This window comes from Artemia franciscana, chromosome 2 (assembly GCF_032884065.1).
Source record: "Artemia franciscana chromosome 2, ASM3288406v1, whole genome shotgun sequence".
In the NCBI taxonomy this organism is placed as follows: Eukaryota; Metazoa; Arthropoda; class Branchiopoda; order Anostraca; family Artemiidae; genus Artemia; species Artemia franciscana.
The window spans coordinates 31,054,572-31,078,316 of NC_088864.1; the positions used below are offsets into that span (position 1 = coordinate 31,054,572).

At 34.3% G+C, this 23,745-nt stretch overlaps 2 protein-coding genes across 5 annotated transcripts in view; both read right to left on the reverse strand.

The window, feature by feature from the left end:
• The window catches only part of LOC136040147 (E3 ubiquitin-protein ligase SHPRH-like), a 98,319-nt gene extending 89,499 nt beyond the window's left edge, over positions 1-8,820 (reverse strand). Inside the window, exon 1 of the mRNA XM_065724264.1 lies at positions 8,500-8,820. Within this exon, the coding sequence (XP_065580336.1) occupies positions 8,500-8,716 (217 nt within the window). The 5' untranslated portion in view covers positions 8,717-8,820. The remainder of the gene's footprint in view (positions 1-8,499) is intronic.
• A 6,041-nt stretch (positions 8,821-14,861) lies between these two features.
• Positions 14,862-23,745, reverse strand: part of LOC136040156 (ADP-ribosylation factor-like protein 13B) — a 33,735-nt gene continuing 24,851 nt past the window's right edge. For all 4 annotated transcript variants that reach the window (XM_065724301.1, XM_065724275.1, XM_065724283.1 and 1 more), the window contains 3 exons: positions 18,722-18,956; positions 17,575-17,662; positions 14,862-15,095 (listed from right to left, as the gene is read on the reverse strand). In XM_065724301.1, the coding sequence (XP_065580373.1) occupies positions 14,947-15,095; positions 17,575-17,662; positions 18,722-18,956 (472 nt within the window). In that variant the 3' untranslated portion in view covers positions 14,862-14,946. The remainder of the gene's footprint in view (positions 15,096-17,574; positions 17,663-18,721; positions 18,957-23,745) is intronic.

Consider the following 23,745-nt stretch of genomic DNA (forward strand, 5'->3'; position numbering starts at 1 on the left):
ATTGCTTTTCGAAACTAAATTCTAATTAAACTAGCTGTTCCGCAATAAGAAGAAAGCTTTCAACCCTTGGTATCCATACTGCAAGCTTTATCCTATATTTATATGCATCTAAATTCTTTCAGATGAAATGAAGTCAAAGGTTAAATCCATATGTGTTTGAATGCTCATCCATCTTATGTGAAGCACCTTTCATGAAAAGTTTGAAAAAGGGGCCCTAAAAATATGTAAATAATTTTCCAATATAATTTTCTAGGTTTTTTCACATTACCTTCCTGTAGAATGGTGCATGCACGATTTTTTAGGGAATGGTGTTGAGTTTTTTGAGTGGGGAGCTTACAAAAAAAAACCTCTAAAACATGTATCAACACTTGTTTATATGCATTTTTGTTATGTTTTCACAAGATTTAAGAGAGGGACTCAAACCCTGTAACCTTCCCCCCTGGATATAGCATTGACTTAATAACCATTAGTTTTTGGATAAAAGGTCTTTAATAACAGCTATTTTTTGGACTGTATGTTTAGTAAAGAATGTTAAACTATTTGATAATATGGTATGTCATACAGGGAGGTAATGTAAATACCCTTCCAATAGTTTTCAGAATTTATTCTTGAAAACATTTTAGCTAGGTTTGTACCAAAGTTTGTATTTTGTGGGAGAAAAAGGCCAGAAATCTGCACTAAGTATTTGCAAAATGCATGACCATTCTTCTGGAATAAAAATATGCATGTTTCTAGCTGTCAGCTTTATTTTCATTCCTGTTAATAATCCTGGATATGGCATTAAAAATGAACAGAGTTCTACTACTGGGATTTGTTTATCTCACCTATCATAGGCCTAAGTGTTATGTCACTTTGAACCAAGTCTTCCATTTTTTCTAGGCTTTTTGCTGTTATTTTGAGATGACACAAGACTAATTAGGCAGGAGGTAATATTGAACTGGCTATAAAGCCATTAATTGTGAAGAAAAAAATGCAAGCCAATGCTGCCACTTGTCTAAATAGAAGAATTGATTTATCGTAATAGAGTTTTTCCTGCAAACATAGATCTTAGCATGCTGTGAATTTAGGTTGTCAAACAGTTTGTGGTTTGACAACCCAACTCAATAGTAACCAAAATTCTGAAAAACGGAATTTTGATACCAATAGCTACATCAAAAGAATTGTATTTTAATGCTGATTTTAAATATTTAAGTTTCATCAAGTTTAGTCTTACTCATCAAAAGTTATGAGTCTGACAAAATTTGCCTCATTTTAGAAAATAGGGGGAAACGCCCCTTAAAAGTCATAGAATCTTAACGAAAATCACACCATCAGATTCAGCATACCAGAGAACCCTATTGTAGAAGTTTCAAGCTCCTATCTAAAAAAATGTGGAATTTTGTTTTTTTTGCCAGAAGGCAGATCATGGATTCGTGTTTATTTGTTTGCTGTTGTTTTTTGTTTTGTTTTTTATTCAGGGGTGATCGTATCAACCCAGTAGTCCTAGAATGTTGCGAGAGGGCTCATTCTAACGGAAATGAAAAGTTCTAATGCCCTTTTTAAGTGACCAAACAAATTGGAGGGCACCTAGGCCCCCTCCCACACGAATTATTTTCCCAAAGTCAACGGATCAAAATTCTGAGATAGCCATTTTATTCAGCGTAGTCGAAAAACCTTATAACTATGTCTTTGGGGACAACTTACTCCCCCACAGTCCTCATGGGAGTGGGGCTACAAGTTACAAACTTTGACCAGTGCTTACATATACTAATTGGTATTGCGAAGTGTACAGACGTTTTCAGGGGGATTTTTCGGTTGGGGGGAGGGGTTGAGAAGAGGGTGATATGTTGGGGGAACTTTCCATTGAGGAATTCGTCATGGGGGAAGAAAATTTCCATGAAGGGAGCGCAGGATTTTCTAGCATTATTAAAAAAAAAACAATGAAAAAATAAATATGAAAAAGTTTTTTTTTCAACTGGAAGTAAGGAGCAGCAATAAAACTTAAAACGAACAGAAATTATTACGCATATGAGGGCTCACCTCCTCCTAATACCTCGCTCCTTACGTTGAAGTATTTTTAGTAATTTCAACTATTTATTCTATGGCTTTTGTAATTCAGCAGTTATTCTTAATGAATTGGGACAAAATTTAAGCTTTCAAACAGTTCATGGTAACGAACTGTAGTAAGGAGCGACCCGGCTCAATAGTAACCGAAACTCTAAAAAATAGAATTTCGATACCATTAGTTACATCAAAAGAATCGCCTATGCTTGTTTCATCAAGATTAGTTTTACCCATCAAAAGTTACAAGCCTGAGAAAATTTGCCTCATTTTCGAAAATAGGGAGAAACATCCCCTAAAGGTCATACAATCTTAACGAAAATCACACCATCAGATTCAGCGTATTAGAGAGCCTTATTGTAGAAGTTTCAAGCTCCTATCAATAAAATTGTGGAATTTCACATTTTTTGCCAGAATACAGATCATGGATGCGTGTTTATTTGTTTGTTTTTTGTTGTTTTTTTCCCAGGGGTGATCGTATCGACCCAGCGGTCCTAGAATCTTGCGAGAGGGCTCATTGTAACGGAAATTAAAAGTTCTAGCACCCTTTTTAAGTGACCAAAAAAATTGGAGGACACCTAGGCCCCCTCCCACGCCAATTATTTTCCCAAAGTCACCAAACCAAAATTCTGAGAAAGCCGTTTTACTCACTGTAGTCGAAAAACCTTATAACTATGTCTTTCGTGGCGACTTACTCCCCCACAGTCCCCGTGGGAGGGGCTACAAGTTACAAACTTTGACTAGTGCTTACATATAGTAATGGTTATTTGGAAGTGTACAGACGTTTTCAGGGGGATTTTTAGGTTGGGGGGGGGGGGGTTAAGAAGAGGGAGATATGTTGGGGGAACATTCCTTGGAGGAATTTGTCGGGGGGGGGGGAGAAAATTTTCATGAAGGGAGCGCAGAATTTTCTAGCATTATTAAAAAAACAATGAAAAAATAAATATGAAAAAGTTTTTTTCAACTGAAAGTAAGGAGAAGCATTAAAACTTAAAACGAACATAAATTATTACGCATATGATGGACTCTCCTCCTCCTAATGCCCTGCTCTTTACGCTAAAGTATTTTTAGTAATTTCAACTATTTATTCTAAAACTTTTGTGATTCAGGGGTCATTCTTAAGAAATTGGGACAAAATTTAAGCTTTAGTGTAAAGAGCAAGGTACTGACGAGGGGGGGGTGAAAAAGAGAATACAGAAGTTCGTTACGTAAGCTAATTTGTAAGTTACGTATATCTTTTACTAATAAAAACATTCGTAAAAAATTAAAAGAACTAGTTGCCTTTTTAAGTAACCAAAAAATCGGAGGGCAACTAGGCCTCCATCCCCGTTCCTTTTTGATTAATTCAAAAACGTTCAGAAATTAAATATAAAAAAAACAAGTTTTTTTAACTGCTAGTAATGAGCAACATTAAAACTTGAAACGAACAGAAATTATTCCGTGTATGAAATGAGTTGTCCCCTCCTCAACGCCTCGCTGTTTACGCTAAATTTTGACTCTTTGCCACAATTCTACTTTTTAAACAATTAAAAACTTTAGCATAAAGAGCGAGGCGTTGAGGAGGGGACAATTCATTTCATATACGGAATAATTTCTGTTCGTTTTAAGTTTTAATGTTGCTCCTTACTAGCAGTTCAAAAAAAAACTTTTTTTTATTTAATCGTGTAAAGAGCGTGGTACTTACGCCTCATTCTTTACGCTAAAATTTTTTAATGTCTTAAAAAGTAGAGTTGAGAGAAAGAGTCAAACTTTAGCATAAAGAGCGGGCATTGATGAGGAAGCATCCCCTTTCATATAAAAAGTAATTTCTGTTCGTTTTAAGTTTCAATGTCGCTCCTTACTTTCAGTTAAAAAAAAAACTTGTTTTTTTTATTTAATTCTTAATATAGGTCCAATGGAAGTGTGTTTTTGGTAGGCCTAAGGCATTTGACATACAGTATTAATGCCACCAAATACAGAACAAGAAATACAATCGAAATATAAAAAATTATTGAATACCATTCTTCTTAGCTTTGGAACCTAACCATTCTATAGAGTGTAACCGAGAATCCAGAGGTCTCACCCAATTTCTATAGCTCAGAAAAATGCATAGAATGCAGTCCTAATTTTGGAGGAAAGTATACCAATCCTTCATCTTGGTTTGAATCTGCTTTTCTTTTACTCTACTTTTGAAAAAGAAAGAAGAAAAAAACAATACGAATGGCTTGTGTAGCCTTAAATCTGAGGATCAAAACACTTCCCTTAGGCATCATTTGCACTGTGGATATGTGGCTAATTTCAAGAGCCCAGCTTTTATAACAAGAAGTTTGTTCAGCTGCATTAGAGATTAGTGCTCTTTAAAGGAGGATGGAGTAGGGGTAGGTTGGATGCTGCAAAAGGCCTTTATACAAGAGTTTAGTCTCTAGAAACATTCTGGAAAGTATCATTTGCCTTACTTAACTACTTTCCAAGATGGCAAAAAGCTCTGTCTCAGATTTTACTTAGTTTTCCCAAAAGTGTGTTCAAGAAAGGTTAGAGGTCCTTGGAGAGGAAAGGGGTGGAGGTTGTTAGATATCTTGATGAACCTTCCTGGAGTATAATTTATGCTCTGGATCTGTTTCTTGAAATTTTATTTGACTTACTCAACTACTTCCTGAGATATACCAAAGACTGCATATCTAAATTTTATCACTACAGGCTAAACAGTACATATTAAGTAGTTGGCTTCTCCAAAAGGAAACACATGAATAAAACATTGCCATTCATAGATAGATATTTGGTAAATATTTTGCTGTTTGTATTATTGACATACAAATAAAGTGAACATACCAATTGATGCCCTTTTTTATGGTCTTCACAAACATAATAATTACTGTTCTTGCTAATTTATTTTAAGCCCTTTTAAGACCCTTGAAAATAATAATTTCAAACTTACTATTTCATTGTAATTTTTTTTTTGTAAAAGTAGTATGATTCACAAACGTTGATTTTTCAAGATTAAGTTTATTAAATAAAAATTCAAAGCAACTCCCTTGCTAATTACTGTTCTTGCTTGTTATAATACTTCTTGCTAATTTATTTTAAGCCCTTTTAGGACCCTTGAAAATAATGATTTCATTCTATATTTTCTGGATATAAAAATGGGTTATATTAGTTTCAAACTTACTTTTTCATTATAATTTTTTTTTTGTAAAAGTAGAACAATTCACAAACATTGATTTTTCAAGATCAAGTTTATTAAAAAAAAATTCTGTTTTACTTATATGTCAAAAAATATAAAGGCTTACAGAGAAAATGTGCTGGATGGAAAATGGGAAAATGGTTTGGAGTATTTTATCCAACTTAATTGTGATAAATTAATGCTTGTGGATTATATGTCTTTAAAAAATGGATTTATAATCAAATATTAAGCTTAAAATCCATGGTTTAAGCTTTTTTTATATCAAAAACAAGAATTTTTTTGGTTGTTTTCAAGAATCTAAAAGACAGCTTAATTTTGAATTTGTAAGAGAAGCAATTATTATGTTTTTAAAAAGCATAAAAAAAGGTATTGAGTGGTATATTTGCTTTATTCATAAGTAGTGGAGGAAAGATATAGGAAAAAATGGTCAAACCTTGGGGAAATTGCAACAGATTTTTTTTTTCACATCAAAATGTTTAGAAAAATCAGCTGAATTACACTACAGAAAAAAAATCTATCAAAATATCCCTTGCACAAATGTCCCAAATTTGCTCTTCAAGGGGGAAATAGATTTTTTTTTTTTTTTATGAATATTTAGGAGTTGAAACAAATGTTTCCTGTCAAATCAAGCATGCTGACTCCAAATCTGAATTCTGGTTTCCATTTTTTGATGCCCTTACGCCTATAAGATGGGGGGGAAGGTTAAATTAAGAACTCAAAATTAAGAAGTTGTCATATGTTTTTATTGATTCCAACAAAATAAATGTTGGTGAATTTCAAATGAAGTCAAAAACTTGATTTTAAATAGTCAAGTACCTAATCTTACATGAAACAGTTTTGAAAATAGTTATTTTAATCATTTCTGGTCAATTTGCCATTTCTCATAAACCTAGAAATGGTGCCTTATAAAATGAGTCTCAAACAATTTAATTTCAAACCAGTATTTGAGAATCTCTGCCCTCTCCAGTTTGTATTTTCTATTCCTTAGTGGCATTCATTAGCTGATTTAATCACTGGAGCCATCTACCATAGTACTTACCTCCATTAAAGAAACAGAAGGGGACACCATGCAATAGTACAAGGAAAGCCACTTTTGAAGAAGTGCTTCAGTTTTGTGCCAACACTGAGAAGTCTGTACCTCTGGCAATCCTTTTAACAAAGAAGGCTTGTATCTTCTCTGAAGCTGACCATTATAGTTCAGTCTACAGCTTTGTCAAGCCAAGGATTTGATAGCAAGTGAGTACAGCAAACAAGTAGTTGCATCCAATTCAAACAGGAAAGAGATGCTCATGACATTGAGAGATACAGTAGACAGGATATTGTGAAAGTTTCACTAAGAGGTGAAAGCAGATAGGCCTAGTGGAAATAGAGAAAGGGATTGCCTAATCAAAGTTGTTGGAAGGATAATAAGAAGTGAAGTCAGATCCATTACAACAAGAAACAATAGGCCTATACACAAATTTCTTAACAAATTATTGTCAGTAGGAAGTGTTTGAACTTTGTGTACCTATCTCTTTGCCTACTGCTTTCATCAGTAGGGGGTAAAATTATAGCAGTTCATATAACTGGCTTACCAATAAAGTGAATATACTACTCAATGCCTTTTTTATGTTGTTTACAAAGATAATAATTGCTTCTAACCTAAATTCAAATGTAATACTTTTTGACCTCTTAAAAATGACAAATTTTCAAAAAATTATGACAGTTCATAAAACTGACATATCCATAAAGTGAACATACAACTTGATGCCTTTAATCATGTTCTTTACAAATATAATAATTACTTCTGCTGCAAATTCAAATTTAAGAATCTTTTGAGCTCTTAAAAATAATGAATTTTCAATTAAAGTATTAGTTATTGCTCATTTTCCACAAAATAATACTATCTTTTCTTAGAGCCATCTTTTTACATCATTTTCAAAAAAAATAATGCTACATTTTCTCAGTGGTAAAATTATTTATAATAAGGTTAGTTTAGGTTGTATTGTATTGGATAAATGATGCTTCTTGACTACTAAGGTCCCTGCATCAGCCCTGCAGTGCAAAAATTGAAAGAATATTTTTGGAAGCAATGTTCCTTGTGCCATTAGGGATTGAACATGAGAACTTTCAATAGAGCAGCACACTTATATCCACTACACTGTCACAAGGTGTTAGTTTAGGTTAGGTTAAAAGTTGCTTTAATTTGAATTTATGGTAGAAGCAATTATTATAGCCTATTTGTAAAGAACATAAAAAAAAAAATGTATCAAGTGGTATATTCACTTTATTGGTAAACCAGTCATATGAACTGCTATTGTTTTACCCAATAGGAGTTGACTCACCTCTTCTAATATCTTCTACAGCCTATCTGTTGTAATTTCCATGAGATCAAATTGTATTTTTTTAATCTACTAAAGTCAATAATATGAACAGCAAAATGTTTAGCCTACCAGATATTCTAGGGTCTTCTATAATCATTGAATCTTTTCCTCTTTGTTAAAAATAGACCTGGACAATGAACTTTCTACAGTTGATACTTTTCTTCAAATCAGGTTAAGAGAAAATAAGCAAGAAAGGTTTGGGTAAAATTCTTATCAAGCAACAATTACTTGATTGACATTTCTGGTATAATTCTAGTTAATTGACTTCTTGCTATCTTGGAAAGGGTTTAGGTTAGAAAAATTAAACTTTCAGGGATGGGTCTACAGGCCAAAGTATGTCTGGAGAAGGTATTTTAAAGTACCCATCTCCATTCCTTCTCCCTCTAGAGGGCCCTGAAATTTGCCTACATGACAGGTCTATACCTATTGAAATTTTGACAAGACAACATTTTACCTTAATTTTCAGTTACTAAATGCTTTTTCTCTGCCTTTAGTTCTGAAAATGCAATTCCTGTTATTTGAGTAGAATTTTGAGCCATGTCAATGTTCTTTTTTCAAAATTTAGGAAATGTATTTGCATATCTTTAAAACCTTATGAAATGGAATTGAGCAAAGTTATGAAGCTGAAAACAATTTTGTTGTACTTCAATTAAGCAGAAGATCTATTTTGCAAGGTTTAATTTTTATCACATATTTTTAAAGGTCATCAAAGGTCAGGGCCCTCTAGAGGGAGAAGGAGTGGAGGTAGTTGCTTCAAAATACTTTCCTGGGACATACTTTAGTCTGTAGATTCATCCCTGAAAGTTTCATTTTCCTAACCTAAACCCTTTCTGAGATAGCAAGAACTCAATTAACTAGAATTTTACCACATTTCCTTCTGGAGAGCCAAGTAGACTAGGCTAAAATAGTGCTATCTATAGGCTACGGTCTGCATACCTCTTTCTCTTGAAACCATCCATTTTAATGCAGCCTTCTGATAATTTCTCAGATTAAAAGACAGATGTTTATCACACAGGCTTTCAGGCAAAGGTGTTCCTTCAAGGACACTATCAGTAAGTCCAAGATGTATTCCTGTCCACAAGCCAGCTTCTATTTGCTTTTTTTTAATGGACTCAAATAGTTCGAGGTAGTTATCAGAGTCAGAATGTTCCATCCTAAAAATTTGACTGCTGTATTTTCTGATGACTTCAGAGGGACTTCTTTTGCAATAAAGTCATTCTTCTTTGATTTGAATTGCAAGTACAAAGGACCAGTACAGAGTTGCCAGCAAAGCGAAAAATATATCATTCTAACTTTTAGAAAGGTCATCGAGAAATCACCAGAAGACTGGCATCAAGAAAGGAAATTAAGATAGTGGTATTTGCATTTAATAACTAGTAACAAATTGTACATAATAAAACACTGACACTTTTGTCCTCGCTGTCTAAGCTTCGTGCAGTAAAGTACACGAGAAACGATTGCACATTTTTATTTGAAAATTGCAAAAGATAGCATGGATTTTTTGTCTGTTAAAGGATGAATGCATAAGCACAATTGGCAGTCTTTTTCGCAAAAATGAATTTAATCACCTTGGCAAAACTGTGATTTTTGTGATATTGTCCAATTGTTTAATTTTTTAAAAATTTGGTTAGGTGAATTTATTCTTGCTATTTGCATTCACCTTTTAAAGTTAAATTAGACGTGTTATTGATCTTTACTAGTCTTAAAAACACAGCAAAGCATTTTTTTAAACCAAATACTCTTAAATTCTTAGAGTTCAAAGACAAAAGGGGAAATTGGTTTTCGAAAAACCAGTACCTACAATACATTTTATCATTATTTTGCACCAAAACATCGGAAACTAGCAGAGATCCACAAAAAAATGTTTCCCTATAGCATGAATTACAGTTCCCATTTTAGAAAAGGATTTCTAATTACTACGCAATATCAAGTGATAAACACAAGACATTTGTCTCTAAGCCATGCTAATTTTTTTTAGATTGACAGTTTACCCAACCCCTCGCATTTTGTGGTAAACGATCACCTTGGTAACAATTCCTACAGAAGACCCTTACAGGCTCAATTTTTTGCGGCATTTCATCACGGTTAGCAAATTATAATTTTAATAATTTACTTTGAGAACCATCATGTGCTGAAACGCGGGAAGATTGGCTTACAGGCGCAAAACAAAGCGGGCATTTGCACAACTAGTTGATTTTCCCTTCGAAAAGAGTAACGAGAGAGAGAAATAGCGAAGAGAGAGAGAGATAGAGAGAGCATGGTGGGACTTAACGGAAAAAGCCAAGACAAGACAGAATAAATAGCATATTTGACACCTCGGGAGGTCGCTCTAGCCCAAAACCAGAAATATCGACACTTACTGCGGGCTTAAGAAAATTCTTGGTGTTGTAGAGGAAAATGGAAATAATTTGAAAATATCAACCATCAAATAAGAACTCTTACTGAAAGGGGTGATAATCTGTAAAACTAACGTTTGCTACAAACAAATAAGATGAATAATAAGAAATTAAAAATTGAAAAAATTAAAAATGAAACATAAAGTACTGAATTTGCTTTGGCTGGAATGTGATAAATTACGAAAAGATCATGGATATGATGCATTGATGTTGAAGCAGATAGCTGAAATAGCTCGTGGTATCACGGTTCAGTTATAAAACCCGCAATCAGTGATACTTTACCATAGACTGACTAGGACAATGCTTCAGTAGGTAGGCTTTAGTGCCCAAATAACATTATCTCGTGGGAGTATTGGCAAAATTTAATGCCCAAATAAGGTGTTTCTGTAAGACGTATCATCCTAACGTTATTGATTGCTTAGCTCAGAAATTGAATTATAACCCCCAAAAAACACAAAAATAAGCAAAATCCATAATGAAAAACCATTAACCAGAATCCCATGCAATGCTGTGTCATTTAATAGGCTACAGTTTCCTCGAAGGCTGCCTTTCCCAAAAACTAGTCTACAACACCGTTGTCAGTCAGATTTCTGATTAGGCAAACTCATTAAAAGTCTTCCTTTACTGTACTTTGAGGCCACGAAAGCAGAATTTCTCTTTCTGGGAGAGGGACGGAGGATGGAACTTATGACAGAGAGGAGACCTAAAATTATCTGACCACAATGGAACAGTTGCAATCTTTTATATCTGGACAATTCTTGTCAAGGTATTTGCATGTAATATACGCTATAATCAACATATTTCAATTCAAAATGATCTTGATATGCAGCAGATCCATTGTTTATCTTATTACTTAATTCTTAATGATTTATTTTTGAATAAAGATACTAAAACAAAAAAATCCAATAAGAATTAATATCACTCAAAACTCTTTGAAAAAATAAAGATTAACTACAAACCAAATATATAAGCTAGGGGTTTTCGGTATAAAGTACCAAAAAAATAAATATCTAGAAAACTGGTTCCTAAATCTGGTTGTAATTTGCGACTATGACGACATTTGTCATCTTGTATGATATTCGTAATACGCAGTTTTTTTTTTGTCAAAAATTAATTTTAGTTTGAACATTATTTTATTTTGAAAATTATTTTTTGCTAGTTACAAAATCATACAGATTCAGCAATTTTCTTTAAAATAAGCCCTTAAGCAACTCATGATGTTTCAGCACCCCACAAGCTGCGTATAAGGAGAAACAGAAAAAAGATGTTCTACATGCATATTTTACTAGGTTGCAGCGACTTTTCTTGTTTTTCAAGCCAATAGGTTTTCCTTGTTATTCAAGCCAAGGGACTTTTAAGTTCGGTAGATAGGTTTTCGACCAAGGCAATTCAAACGATGTACTTTTTGTTTCGGTCCGACACCATTTTTTGGGCCTTCAGGCTTTTTTTGTTACTATGGCTCCTGTTGATCTTTCACTAGATTGCAGTAATCACCACTTGAAAATTCATCGCCTTCTGAAATTTTGAAATGAAATCGAACTTAAAATTTTCTTGTGCTTTTATAAGTTCGATTTGAAAAGAAGAATTGTTGCTAATAAGGTGGATCGCATCCCTTCTGAAACATTTAAGTTACGCAAAAGCACAACTATCGTATTTTTCTTTAAGTTCAAATCATAGTTTCAAGACTTTCACTAGGTGTATTTACCCTTGAATATTCGAAAAGACGCAAGGAAGAAGTGCCATATTTTCTGACTTTTTCATCCTTAACATCTGACTAATTTAATTTAACATCTTTTATAGCAGCAAGCTATGATTGTAACGTCATTCATCATCTACTCTACGAAGATGTAGTTTTTTGTCAAAAAGTGGTTTTATTTGTAAATATTGTATTTTATAGTTAGAAAAGTCACAAAAAATAGCAAGTTTGTTTAAAATTAGACCTTAAACAGTTCTCTATGATGTTCCAGTGCCTCGCCAGCAATTAAGAACAACTATATTGTATTGTATAGTTGTGCTTTTTTTGGAAAAACCAAAAAAAGACACATAATTGCTTCCCATAAAAAAAAAACTCTCTTTGTTATTCAAGCCATGGGACTCTAAGTTCCGTGTATAGGGTCTTTGGACATGGCGATTCCATTGGGAGTGCTTTTTATTTCAATCTAATTTAGTTTCAAAATAGTTAATTAATTTTGGGTTACAATTGGCTGAGGTTTGTCTCTTATTAGGTTTTAGCTACCTTTGCAATCATGATAATGTTTGTAGGCATGAGGACGTAATGAGTCAGAGATAATAGGCTTGAGATTGCTTATGCAGGGTATCGACTGTTATTGATAGAAGAGCATCATCGAGTTTGGAAAATCATGTTGTTGTGGTCAAGATGGACCTATGATTCCAAAAGGCTACCATTGGACTAGAGGTCCTTGGGACCTCTGACTATAAGATTCTAAGCCAGCTTAAGCCCATCTGGTAAACTTGAGATGTATTTGCCTCTGTCCACCACTGGTTGGGCCCCGTTGCTTTCACTGAGGACAATAATTTTAGTGATTTAACTAGTATAAAAATTGCAGCTTAGAATAATACAATGCTAGAAAAACTATCGTATTAAATTTTGTTTGACGAATTCTGACGTTTTTAAACTGAACTTTTTAGAAGTCTCAAAACTAACATTTCAGGAGTAGAAAAAGTGAAATAAGGTGAAATGAAATGTATTTACTCAGGCAGAAATGGTCGAATGCACAAGCTGGGAGCAGTACTCGTGATGAATAAAGAAGTTGCTAAATTTTACTCATGTTTGGGGGGTCAATATTTAGATGTTAGAGTAATTTTACGACTAAATAGAGTGAGATATCATCCATTGGAGTATTTTCACCTGTGGAACCGACTGATAGAGAGTGATGACTAAGGTGAATATTACTTACATGTACATGACCAATAAACAGGATTCCACGCAGAAATATGGTATTTTGTTTAGGCAGACTTAGTTTTGGCAGATTTTGTTTAGAAAAAAAAAAAATATTAACAGTTATGGATTGCAGCAATTTTCTCGGTATAACAATCTAGTTCTAACCGATTCAGTATTTGGTAACAAAATGGCCTGTAAAAAGTTAACATTGGGTTAACTTTCCTCAAATGGTAATGATGTCAGTAAGATGGTAAGAATGTCAGTACAATATGTTATAGTATATATGAACGATATTATTAATGTTAAAGTTAAGAATACTAGTAGTGTCTATATATGAAATATAGGAAAGGTAACTATCTCCTGGGAAGTTATGACGTTGATAGACACCAGGATGAGAATTTGAGAGAAACTTTCCAGGAACAGTTGAATATTAAGCTAAAGAGTCTAGAATTTGACAATCCAGAAGATGTGAAGCAGAAGATCTTTCCTTGGGAACAGAGATTAGAATTGCAGCTAGAATTATTAGTGAAAACGATTAAAGTTTAGACGAAAAGACGATGGGTTTGAACAAGAACTATTTGAGCTGTAGAACATACAAGAACAAGGTAAATATTAAGAAAATAAAAAAAAAACGCTAAAATATGAATTAAGGAGGTAGAAAAGCAGGTCATGGATACAATTTCTGAAGATTTGGAAGGTTAAGCAACACGGCATAATGGTGAAATATTGTATTGGTATTTTAAGAAATTGATTAGGAATAGTCAAACTAGACTTGTCCCAATTAAAGATATAAAAGGGGTCACAATAAGTGATAAGGAGAGAGCTAAAGGGAGATTAGTAGAAAATCTTAAGGATTGTGCTAAACCATGATAAAGTTACCAAAAATTATATAGAAAAGTTACAAGAAATGATTAAGGAACGTTTGTGACAGCTTAGAAGTAAAGGAAAATTAATTTTGTGGGGAAGAATTAGAGACAGTGCTAAAAGGATTAAAGATAATATGACCTCAGGTGCTGGCAGCATGGTAAATGTTTTTTATTTTGTAATGGTAGTTGTGAGGCTAAAGATAAATTACTGAAAGTTAATTATATGATTTTTGAAAAAGGTGAAGCACCTAGGGATTTTATGAAAATTTTAGTCAAACCTCTCCATAAGAAAAGGTGATAAGCGTGAGTTTGATAATTATAAAGGCATCAGCTTGGTTCTTTGGGAAGGAAATTACTTAGTATGATAACAATTTTTAGACCTAGAAATGCTGTAGATCAAGTTTTAACAGAAGAAAAGCGGGTTTTAGGAAGGGGAGAGGATGCGTCGAACAGACTTTCACTTTTAGAGTAATAATTGAGAAGTGTCTGATTCGTCAGACTCCCTTAGTCCTCAGTTTTATATATCATAAACAAGCGTTTGATCTACCTGATAAAAGAGCTTTAGCGATTATCCTGCCCTTGTATGGTATACACATAGACATATTAGATAAAAACAATAAAGGGAATACTACTATTTTCGAAAACAGCATTGCTACGGCTAAGGTAGGAAATTAGTTAAATAGCTGGAATCGCATCAGGAGTTTCGCCAAGCATCTCTACAGGAAAATTTTATAAGAGATTTAACTCGCTGGTCAGAAATAATATGTCGTCTGGACAATAATAAGAAATTTTTGTGCAACAGCTCGGACCATTAAATATGACAAGACATATCCAAACAGATAAAGAAAAGAGCATGGGAAAAGCATAGATAACTTCGAAGACCACACTGACTCCATGACGAAAGTAAAACAGTTCAAAATAGGGATGAAACCTTTTGCTGATGGTGAACACTGTATGTGTTCGAAATATCCAGTTAAAATTTTTTTTATCTGTTCACTGTCAATTAAAAGGTTTCATCCCTATTTTGAACTGTTTTACTTTCGACATGGGAAAAGCATTTAAGGTAATATTTGACATAGGATGTGCCCTCGAAAATACGAAGTGAAATACATGACTCGTCGCTGCAATAGCAAGTAGGAAGTTTTAAATTTATTTATTCAACCGATAAAACAAAAAACTTTTTTGTATTTGTAAATAAAAACACACGAAAAAGCAAACGTCAAGACTCGAATTGTTTTCTAATTTGCTCTGGGTCCTTATTACTTCCACGTGAGTGGCTTTCCATAATGAACTCATGTGGATCAGCGCCATCTTTTTCTAAGACAAAGAAACCTCTCTCGGTAAGTTTTCCGTCTTGATCTGGAATTTCTAAAAAGAGTTATTGAAAAATTAGGATTTTCAACAAATTGGAGTAGTTTCTCCCATTAATGAGCCCTTGTACCCTAAAATACTAGTTATTCATATTTAAATTGCGACAAAGCTATTTTCAAAGTTGAGCGGATATTTCCATGGTTGTGCGGGGGCCCAAAGCTTCAGAAAGTCTTCTATAGGATCGAGTTTTACAAAATTTCAGTGATGGCTACTGCAGATCAATGCAAATAGACGAAGAGACCATACGGTACAGCCTCCCTTTGTTCTTAAAATCTATTTAAGCTAATCCACTAATGTGGGGTAAGAACTTATTGTAACAACATTTTAAGCATAACATAAACGAGTATTTTACCTTGTTACCACTGGCAAATGTGGGAGAATGAGAAAGCATCTCTTTGAAAATTACTGTAGTCTAGAAAAAATTTATGCCTTGAAATTCATCATGTTTGAGAAACCTAGAACAGATGATCTTTGAAACTGCTATCTAGAAACACACAAAATTTAAAAGTTTATACCAAGTAGTCAAAGATTATCTAGAAAGAGCTAGTTTGAACAGAAATTGAAAGCTCTACTGCCTTTTGTTAAAAAAAAAGAAAAATCACGCATCTAAGGCTGCAATGTTTGTCCTTTTTCTGAGCCAAAATCGTATTTTTATGCTGTGAGAGAGAGAAAGATGGGTTTACTAATATAAATAACAAAACAAAACAAGCAAATAGTCCGAAGCAAAGCTTGTTTGGGCTTACAACCCCAATACACATACAAATAAAACAATACGAAAAAGAAGAAAAAATAAAAAGAAAAGAAAAGGAAAAGAAAAAAGAAAGAAAGAAGAAGAAAAAAAATCAATTACCCTGCATTTCAATCGAAACGGATTTACACTTCAAAAGAGACAAAAAAAAGAAACTAAAACCACTTTACCAGTATCGCCAAAATCAAAACCAACATCTTGGCTCCACTTGAGGTCCACTAAACTATCAAAACCATAAATATTAAGGCAAAATAGCTTTAATTCCCGCCGAAATTCAAGAAAACTATCCATGTTTCTCAAAGTCGTAGGTAAACAATTCCATGCATGGGGTCCTAGATGCCGAATACAGAATTGAGATCTACGAGTAATAGTAAGCGGACGACGAATTATATCGGACTGTCTCGTAGAATGTGTATGAATATCACTTCCTAATTCAAACATACTTTTAAAACATATTGGTAAACAATTTTGAAAATATTTGTATATAAACAGGCTTCGATAAAAAATAATAAGTCCTGCTAAAGGCAAGATTTTGCATTCTATATACCTCTTTGTACCGAGTCTTTAAAACCTACACCACATAACACTCGAAGCACTTTATTCTGCAAAACTTGAACACGATCGAGATGAGAAGGAAATGTACTACCCCAAATATTGCAACAATATAGCAGATAAGGATGAATTAAGGAATAATACATTGTTCTTAAAATATCTCTTGGGAAAATATACTGCAACTTTCTTAAAATGCCAACATTCCTAGCGAGTTTAAGACTAATATAATCTATATGTTCTCTAAAGCTGAGACATTCATCAATTAAAACTCCTAGATATTTTGTACAATTCATTCTTAAAATACCCATATCAGCAATATTAAGTTTGTCTATCCAAGGGTAATAATTTGAGCTCCTACCATACAATAAAAAGCAAGATTTACTATAATTCAAATTTAACTTATTAAGCTTCATCCAATTTTGTACAAACTCCAGACAAGAACTAATACGACTCAACAGCTGAATTCCTGTTCGTGCAGCCACAGTTATATGAGTGTCATCCGCAAAGCTGGGAACAATTACTTTTTCCCCGTCACATCCAATGTCAAGATCATACGAAATCATATTAAAAGCTCTACATAAATCATTTATAAAAATTAGAAATAACAGGGGACCAAGAACAGATCCTTGAGGTACTCCAAATTTAACACTACTGACTGAAGAAACATTATCTCCTAGTTGTACATATTGAGTTCTTTCTTTTAAAAACGAGGACAGTAATTCAAGAAACGGAACAACTCACTATTTTGCTACAACACAAGCTCTTTTGATACTTACAAAACGTCACTAGAAATTCTAATTCCTATTTTAATTAGTATTTCAATATTTTATGACTACTGGTTTAATAAGAAGAGACCTGGGAAGACATAAACAATAAAAAAAAATAGGCATTCGTGACCATGGTTCTTAGGAATCATACAAAATTTAGTATTTCGGTATAGAGGGGCTTAAAGCCTTCTCTCCTGGGTTGCATAACATGTTGAATTTGATGCTAGTAACTGTTTTGGAATCTTTTCTATGTTAGTAACTGTCTACAAGAAGTTTTACAGTGAACAAATTATAAACTTTTGGTGGATGTTTAAACAGATTCTTCGGACATATATACTAGTATAGAAGTGCAAATGATCTAACACGAATAAGAAATAAATAAAAGAAGAAAAAATAAAAAATTAGTTACCATTTTCAATCAGATTCTCAGTACTTTCTCCTCTTTTCAGTTCCAATTTATCTTGAAACCAGTTTGTTGTTGTTGTCCAAGCTTCGGCCTATAAAAAATTCCAGACCAAACTAGTAACAATTCCAAACACGATTATGTTTAGTAAACGGTCAAAAGATGCTTTCTACCGTCCAAACTAAAAGTTTGGAGCATTAGTTATAATACCAAATGCTTCCCTTGAGCTAACAAAAAATATTTTTACCAATTGTTTGTGAGTTTCTTTAGCAGATCAAAAAAATGTCTCTGGGAATTATTAATCAAAATTGAGTTTAAGATTTAGAATTCAAAGAATGGAAACGCAAACTTAAATGCTTTGTTTTAAGGAAAAACTGAATGTATTTTCATACCTGTTTTGAATTTTCAATTGTTGCATAAAATTGTTTTTAAATTAGTTTATAATTCTGTTTTTAAATTTAGCGGTAGATGACACGTTTCTGGAAATTGTTACCCAAGATTTTGCAGCAAAAATACACTCTTAGTGCCAAAAGTAGGAAGACAAAACGTCAAAATATAAAGTCATTAGTAAGAGCCAAATCACCTTTGAATTCACATTCTTTCATTTCCAAGAACTAGATCAATAGGTGTTAAAGACATATCAAGTTTAAATCCTGTTGAGAAACTGAAGAGCTGACAATTGAGATTTGACTAAAAGCCAAAACACAAGAGCTCAGTTAGGGAAAAAACTCACATAGCCCCACAAAGGGAAAAGGCACTTTGTGGTTATACCCACAGTTTATTACGACAAAAATAATATTATACTGTTGTGACTTTTTTATTTTAACCAATTTATACAAAATTTATTTGCACTCACCACCTTATTACTAGACCTTAGGCATTATAATGATGTAATTACCAAAAATTTAGTTCTAAAACCTGATTGATTATATTTACCAACCACACAAAAGCACTGAAAGATGAGAAACATGGTTCTGAGAACTTAATTTATTTTATTCAGTTAAATTTCCTATATTTGAATTTACTCTTTATTTTATTTATTGTTTTATTAAATGTTATTCCCAATCATATTTTCTAATTTCAATTAGTTTTTTATTATTAGATCGAAGTTCAAAGAACAAGAAAACTAAAGTTCAGAGAAACTAAGACTGACCTTCCGACAAATTACCTCTCCAATTGGTAAAAATGGATTTTTGTCTTCATCATTATCATTTAACTCACGATTTCGCAAAAGAAAGGGATTCTTATCATCGTAGCCGTCATCTCCTGTTAGTAAGCTAGCATTCTTTTCCTGTGATGATGGATTTACTTTTAAAGAATTTTTAGCCGAAGTTTGAACCCGAGATTGCAATGACGAATAGTTGCCACGGATTTCACGTAGGAGCCACCTAAAAATAGAAATCCCGTAAATGCAGAAACAAAAAGTAATAATACAAAAGCTGAAATACAAAATTGGACAAAACAATCTATATTTATTATTTATACAAAATTTTAGATCTATATAATTAGCAAGCTAACTCTAAACTACTTTCTTTTATTACTACTATTTATAGCAATGTAAAATATTAATTAAATAGGTAAATTGAAATAGTAAAGAATATAGAAAATAATTAATATAAATTAAAACGAGTAAGGTAAATAGTGAGCGTGATTACTATTTATTTTTACTTTTAGAAGTTATTTTTTTAGTAGATCGATCCTCATTTTTAACATTAAAAAAAAAAAAAAAAAACACGCGAAAACAGGGGTCCATTGCATTCCTGCCCAAAAAAAATCATCGAAAAGAAAATAAAACTTAGTGCTTTTTGCAACAATATTCGTACTGTGGCTAGATAGGTCAAATCTTTTGTAGTTTAGTCATAGGAGTTAGTTGAGGGGGGGGGGCAGTTATCTCCAGGAATAATTTAATTGTTATAATTTTTTATTTCCAATATTTAAATCAAAACTCCAATATAGTTCCAAAGTCTCTTATCTGTTATTAATTAAAAAAAAAAAACTTTCCGAAAAAGAAGTTTTCTAAAGAAAAGTAGAGACCATTTTAAACTTAAGATCAGCAAAATAGAAACCTACAATAAATTAAACTCACAAGAACAAGAGATTGCAATTAAAGAATAAATGAAACCCAAAACAAACAGAAATTAGATAAACAATCATAGCAAAAAACATACAACGGGCACTATATAAATCAATAAATAAATGTAAAGCTTAACGAGTAAAACGAGTAAAGCTTAAGTTGAATATACAAACTAAGCTTAAAACGAACAATACACTTTCCTATTGAGGCATAAATGAAACCCAAAACGAACAGAAACTAAATAAAGAATCATAGCAAACAAACAAACAATAGTTGCTAATATAAATGAGCGAATAAATCTTAAAACGAACGAAACTAAAATTAGACACGCAAATCCAGCTTGAAACGAACAAAAGTCTCTACAAAGAAGAATTTGGGTTTTGCCTACTTCTTTCACTGTAAAAGTGTAAAACCTACCATGCCATGGGGGATTATATAGACAAAACGGCTGTATAAAACATCCGATTGGACGCATTTGGGGAAAATAAGGTTGGGAGGGAGGGGGGCTAGTCGCCATCAGGTCACGTTTGACTCTTAAAAGGTAAATTAGAACTTTCAATTTCTAATCGTTTGAGTCCCCTCCAAAGTTTATACGACCACCTCATCCATTAAAACCTTATATGCCCCGCAGAATAAGTTACAAACTTTCCCCTGTCTCAGGCGGGAGGACTATGTTGACAACGAAGTTTTTGTTACCTTGTCGTTGGATTATTTCAAACAAACTGGCTATCTCAAAATTTCCATTTGATACATTAGGAGAAAAGAAAACATTTGTGTCAGGGGAGTAGGTGACCTCCGCTCCTTATGCGCCTCCGGGGCATAAGTTAAAACACTTGCCCCAGGGCTCTGAGGGATTGTGTTGACCCTGGAGTTTTCGTTAACTGACGTTGCTACGGTTTTACAGAAAAGTAGCTTCCTAAAATTTGTATAGAATGGATTTGGGGCAAAAAGGGCTAGGGGGGATAGTTGCACTCAGAACTCTTTTGACTCTTAAAAAGTGCTAGAACATTAATTTCTAATCAAATAAGCCACCATCAAAGTTTATAAGACGAACCCGTACATAAAACCGTATACGCCTCTGGGGCATAACTTAAAACACTTGCCCCCGGGCTCTGAGGGTTGTATTGACCCCAGAGTTTTTGTTGTCTAATCTTTGAAATATTTAAAAAAAATAACTATCTCAAAATTTGTATCGGATGGGTTTGAGTAAAAAAGGCTAGGGGGTAGTTGCCCTCGGTTGTCTTTTGACTTTTAAAAGTGAACTAGAACCTTCAATCTCCAATCAAATCAGCCCTCTTCGAAGTTTATACGAGCATCCCTATCATAAGAATCATATATGCCCCCAGAACATAACTTACAACGCCTGCCCCGGGGCCCTGGGGGGTTGTGTCTGGAGTTTTTTTTTATCTGACCTTGAACTATTTTTAACAAAATGACTATCCCAAATTTTTATCGGATAGGTTTGGGGAAAAGGGTTTGGAGGAGCTAGTTGCCCTCGGGGGTCTTTCGACTCTTCAAAAGTGAACTAGAACTTTCAGTCTCCAATCAAATGAGCCTTCTCGAAGTTTATACGAGCATCCCTATCATAAGAATCATATATGCCCCCAGAACATAACTTACAACGCCTGCCCCCGGTTCCTGGAGGGTTGCGTCGACACTCGAGTTTTTTTTTCTGACCTTGAACTATTTTTAACAAAATGACTATCCCAAATTTTTATTGGATAGGCTTGGGAAAAAAGGGGGTGGAGGAGCTAGTTGCCCTCGGGTATCTTTTGACTCTTGAAGAGTGACCTAGAACTTTCAGTCTCCAATCAAATGAGCCTTCTCCTAAGTTTATACGAGCATCCCTACCATGACTACTATAGATGCCCCAAGGGCTTAACTTTCAACGCCTGCCCCCGGACCCTGAGGGATTGTGTCGACCACGGAGTTTTCGTTATGTGATCTTTGAACTATTTTCGAAAAATGGCTATCTCAAAATTCTTATCGGATGGGTTTGAGGAAAAAAGGGCGTGGAGGGGGGACTAGCTGCCCTTGAATATCTTTTAACTCTTAAAAACTGAACTAGAACTTTCAATTTCTAATCAAATGAGCCCTCTCCAAAGCTTATACGGGCATCCCTTCCATAAGAACCATATATCTCACCAGAGCATAACTTACAACGCCTGTCCCTGGGCCCCAGGGGTTGCGTCGGTACCATAGTTTTTGTTACTTAAATTTCGAACTATTTAAAAAAATGGCTATCTAAAAATTTGTATCGGATGAGCTAGGGGGAAAAGGGCATGGGGGGGGGGTTAGTTGTCCTCCGACCTCTTTTGACTCTTAATAAGTGTACTAGAACATTCAATTTCCAATCAAATGAGCTCTCTATAAAGTTTATACGAACCTACCTTCCATAATAACTATAGAAGCCCCCAGGCCATAGCTTACAACGCCTGCTCCCGAGCCCTGAGGGGTTGTGTTGACCCCGGAATTTTCATTATATGATCGTTGAACTATTTTATACAAAATGGCTATCTCAAAGTTCTTATCAAATGGGTTTGAGGAAGAAAGGGCGTGGAGGGGGGACTAGTTGCCGTCCCATCTCTTGTGACCCTTAAAAAGTGAACTAGAAAATTTCGATTTCCAATCAAAGAGCCATCTCCGAAGTTTAAACAAGCATTCTTCCATAAGGACCCTATATGCCCAGAATGCATAGCTTACAATGACTGCCCCCAGGCCCTGGGGGGTTTTTTCGACACCAGAGTTTTGCTATCTGACTTTTTAACTATTTTGAACATAAGGGTTATTTAACAATTTTTATCTTACGCATTTTTGGGGATAAGAGCGTGGAAGGGGGAGGGGCTAGTTGTCTTACGATCTCTTTCTACCCTTAAAAAGTGAACAATAACTTTCACTTTCCAAACAAATGAGCCATCTCTGAAGTTTATGCGAGCATCGCTTCCATAAAAACCATATATGCCCCAAGGGCATAACTTATAACACCTGCCCCCAGGCCCTGGGAGGTTTTGTCGACAACAGAGCTTTTGTTATATAACCTTTTAACTATCTTTATAAAAAGGTTATCCCAAAATTTCATCTGATGCATTTGGGTAAAAAGGACGTGGAGGGAGGGAGGCTATTTGCTCTCCAATTTCTTTTGACTCTTTAAAAGTGAACTAGAACTTTCACTTTACAAATAAATGAGCCCTATCTGAAGTTTGTACGAGCATCCCTTCCATAAAAACTGTACATACCCCACGGCATAAGTTAAAAAGCCAGACCCTGGGTCCTGGGGGGTTGCGTTGGCATCATAGTTTTTGTTAACTAACTTTTAAACTATTTAAAAAATGGATATCTCAAAATTTGTGTCGGATAGGTTTATGGAAAAAGGGCAGGGGGGGGCTAGTTGCCCTACGATCTCTTTTGACTCTTAATAAGTGTACCAGAACTTTCAGTTTCCAATCAAATGGGCTCTCTATGAAGTTTACACGAGCATTCCTTCCAAAATAACCTTATATACTCCCATGGCTTAACTTAGAACGCCTGCACCCGGGCCCTAGGGGTTGTGTCGACACCGTAGTTTTTCTTATTTGACCTTTGAACTATTTTTAACAAATTGACCCTCTAAAAGTTTTATCTGATGGGTTTAGGGGGAAAAGGCTTTTGAGTCACAAAAAATGTACCAGAACTTCCAGTTTCCAAGCTAATGAGGCCTCTCGAAAGTTTATACGAGAATTCCTTCCTCAAAAACCATACATTTTCCCAGGCAATAACTTACAACGCCTGCTCTTGGACCCTTGGGGATTGTGTCTACCCCGGGATTTTCGTTATATGATCTTTGAGCTATTGTTTACAAAATGGCTATCTCAAAGTTCTTATCCTATGGGTTTGAACAAAAAAGGGCGTTGAGGGGGGACTAGTGATCCTCCCATCTCTTGTGACTCTTAAAAAGTGAACTAAAACTTTGGATTTATAATTAAATGAGCCTGCGTTTTATACGAGCATCCCTTCTTTAAGAACCATAGATGCCCCCATGGCATAATAACGCCTTCCCCCAGACCCTGGGGCGTTGTGTCGACACCGGAGTTTTGCTTATATGACCTTTGAACCATTTTTAACAA